This window comes from Aplysia californica, unplaced genomic scaffold, assembly GCF_000002075.1.
Source record: "Aplysia californica isolate F4 #8 unplaced genomic scaffold, AplCal3.0 scaffold00475, whole genome shotgun sequence".
Taxonomy (NCBI): Eukaryota; Metazoa; Mollusca; class Gastropoda; order Aplysiida; family Aplysiidae; genus Aplysia; species Aplysia californica.
Window position 1 is genome coordinate 381,107 of NW_004797745.1, and position 2,596 is coordinate 383,702.

The 2,596-nt window shown below is 40.1% G+C and overlaps 1 protein-coding gene across 1 annotated transcript in view; it reads right to left on the reverse strand.

The window, feature by feature from the left end:
- The window catches only part of LOC101857202, a gene marked incomplete in the record, with an annotated part of 30,623 nt that overhangs the window by 24,452 nt on the left and 3,575 nt on the right, over window positions 1-2,596 (reverse strand). The window contains 1 exon segment of the mRNA XM_013086524.2: window positions 285-458. Within this exon segment, the coding sequence (XP_012941978.2) occupies window positions 285-458 (174 nt within the window).

Consider the following 2,596-nt stretch of genomic DNA (forward strand, 5'->3'; position numbering starts at 1 on the left):
CAGTCCTTTTTCGGCAGAAGATAACAAGACATACATTCGGACTGACAGGCCTATAGACTGCAGGCAGACAGGCATACAAACAGGGGGATAGACAGAAGATACGGTAAAACAGACAGTTTATAGAAAGAAAGATAAATGGTTGGATGGAAGGGTGGGTGGACGGAAGGATGGGAAGACGAATGGATGAATAGAGAGTTCATAGAAAAATAGAAACTACGTTACCACAGTCGGAAATTCAGAAAACGACAAAGGAGCCACTATCAAACAGTTTTTGCAATACTTACCTGCAGAAATCCTACTCAACACGGTAGATATAAAATGGTTTTCCTCCTCAGAATCTATGTTGAGGAGACTTGCGTTCTGCAAGCTGCACATGTTACCGGCGGCTTTGATACCCCGGACCTTGTCGAAAAACCTGTAACATTTGCCGAAGCCTGACACCCAACCATCGGGGCAACCTGGAGAAGGAATGTTAAATAATATCTGTTCATCGATTTATTCCGATTTTGTTTGTTTCCTTTCTTAATAGATAGATGAATTAAGTTAGTTAGTTAGTTAGTTAGTTAGTTAGTTAGTTAGTTAGCTTGCTAGTTAGTTAGTTAGTTAGTTAGTTAGTTAGTTAGTTAGTTAGTTAGTTAGTTAGTTAGTTAGTTAGTCAGTCAGTCATAGTTAACTATTCATCCATTCATTCATTTATTCGTTTATTAATTTATTTATCTATCTGCAGAATGTGTTTGCTCGGTTATCTATCTATCTATGTCGATTCCGTAAACTAATATATGTTTGAACATATATCATATTAAAATTACAGCACCAACGTCTGTGGCGTAATGGTAAGGTGCTTCACTGTCGCACGCAGGAGACTCGAGTTCCATTCCATAGTAGGAAGAATTTTTGTCGAGTTTCTCGGTCTTTCTGCTGGGATGTTGTGTCCCTCTCATTCCGGGCAGGCACTGACAGGCAGGGTCGAAATCCCTCCTCTTGAATTATCTTAATTGTGTCGATGGGGGCGTGAAAACATAAAAAAAGAATTACAGCTGCAAAAGGAACAAACAAAAGGTAAACGCAGTGAACGCAGAAAAATTAAGTGATGGGGAATTGGGAGGTGTTGCAAAAGGGGAGGGGGGGGGGGTAGGGGGACTTGAAGAGTGACCAGAGAAATGCAGCGGAAGTTAGAATATAACAACACTGACGAAGGGAAGAGAGAAAGAATACTTTGTAAATTTCAGTTGATCGAATGCAAGCAATGGCCAGACTCATTTTCTTCTTTACACCTGGATATCTGGATACCTGGAGGTATCTCTGACTCAGAGGTTGACATGTAATGACCCACCATCCTTCACGGTCGCGAGCTGCCGTTGCACATTCTGCCATATCAAGGTCAGTCCATGTTCTTAATCATGTTGTCTATCTGGCTCTCTTGCCCCACATCTTCCCTTTAAGCACCTCTTTCACAATGGTCTCGTGTCGTTTTAAGTGGCCATTGTATTGGTTTTTTAATTTTTTAAATTGAAATCATCAGGGTTTGTCTTGTGTAGAATCTGACACACCTCATTATTTGTATTTTTTGTTTTCCGACTTATTCAGGCCATTTTACGGTAGCACCACATCTAAAACGCATATATTTTGTTTTTCTTCTTTCCTTTGCAAATTCCAGGTCTCTGCGTCATGTTGGAATATTGGGAAGATGTAGCATTCCAGCATTTCTTTCTTAAAGTGAGAGATAGTTGCCTGGATTTAAATTATTTTACACTTAGCTGAATCTTGTTTTTGCAGTTGCTGTTCTTATTTTTATTTCTTTTTCACTTCTTCCATAATCTGTGATTGTTGTCGTTAAATATTTGAACTTGTGCACTTGTTCGCTTATCTCCCCATCTATGGCTAAGTCTGTTGTTTTTCCAGAAGATCCTTTTTACGATAACGATAGTATGTAAATTCGACGAGTCGAACAAGTGTTCATGTGGGTGGTTCAAGCTGCTTTTTCCCATAAAACATCTGCCGTCCATATCTCCCCTCCTCCTTTTTGTGTTTGTTACTCCCTGGTGACACTTCTAATCTTCGGTACTTATATGACCTTATTTAGTTGCAAGTGCCGTAAAACGCTTACTAAAACTAAACTAAAACAAGTGTCCACACCACTTAATGAAGGTCAAACTTTTTTCCTCCAGCGACAGTGGAGGATCCTGCGTAGTTTCTTACAGAGACCTTACTCAGTAAGTGGAACGTGAGTCACTCCAGTCACCAAAGGGCTCAGATCCTTGAACAGAGCACGTTTAGATCGTACAAGGTCAACTTAAGGTCCAAGTGCTTATTCATTGTCCTTAGTACCCTCTGAAGGTTTACACAATTTCTTAATTACTGCACTGTCTGATCCGCTTATTCAAAAATACCATTTCGGTCCAACGTAGACATACAACGCCGGAGCTTGTTAAGCGCATAGCGCTGTCATTCACATATTATCCGTCCCTGACGACAGACAAGTACCTATTTGCAATTAGGATAACTGATATATCCTCGGTGGTTCTTCTGTATAATGTATTTACCTTTCCACCTCTTTTAACGAGCTGAATTAAAGTTGCTTTACTTTATCCCCCCC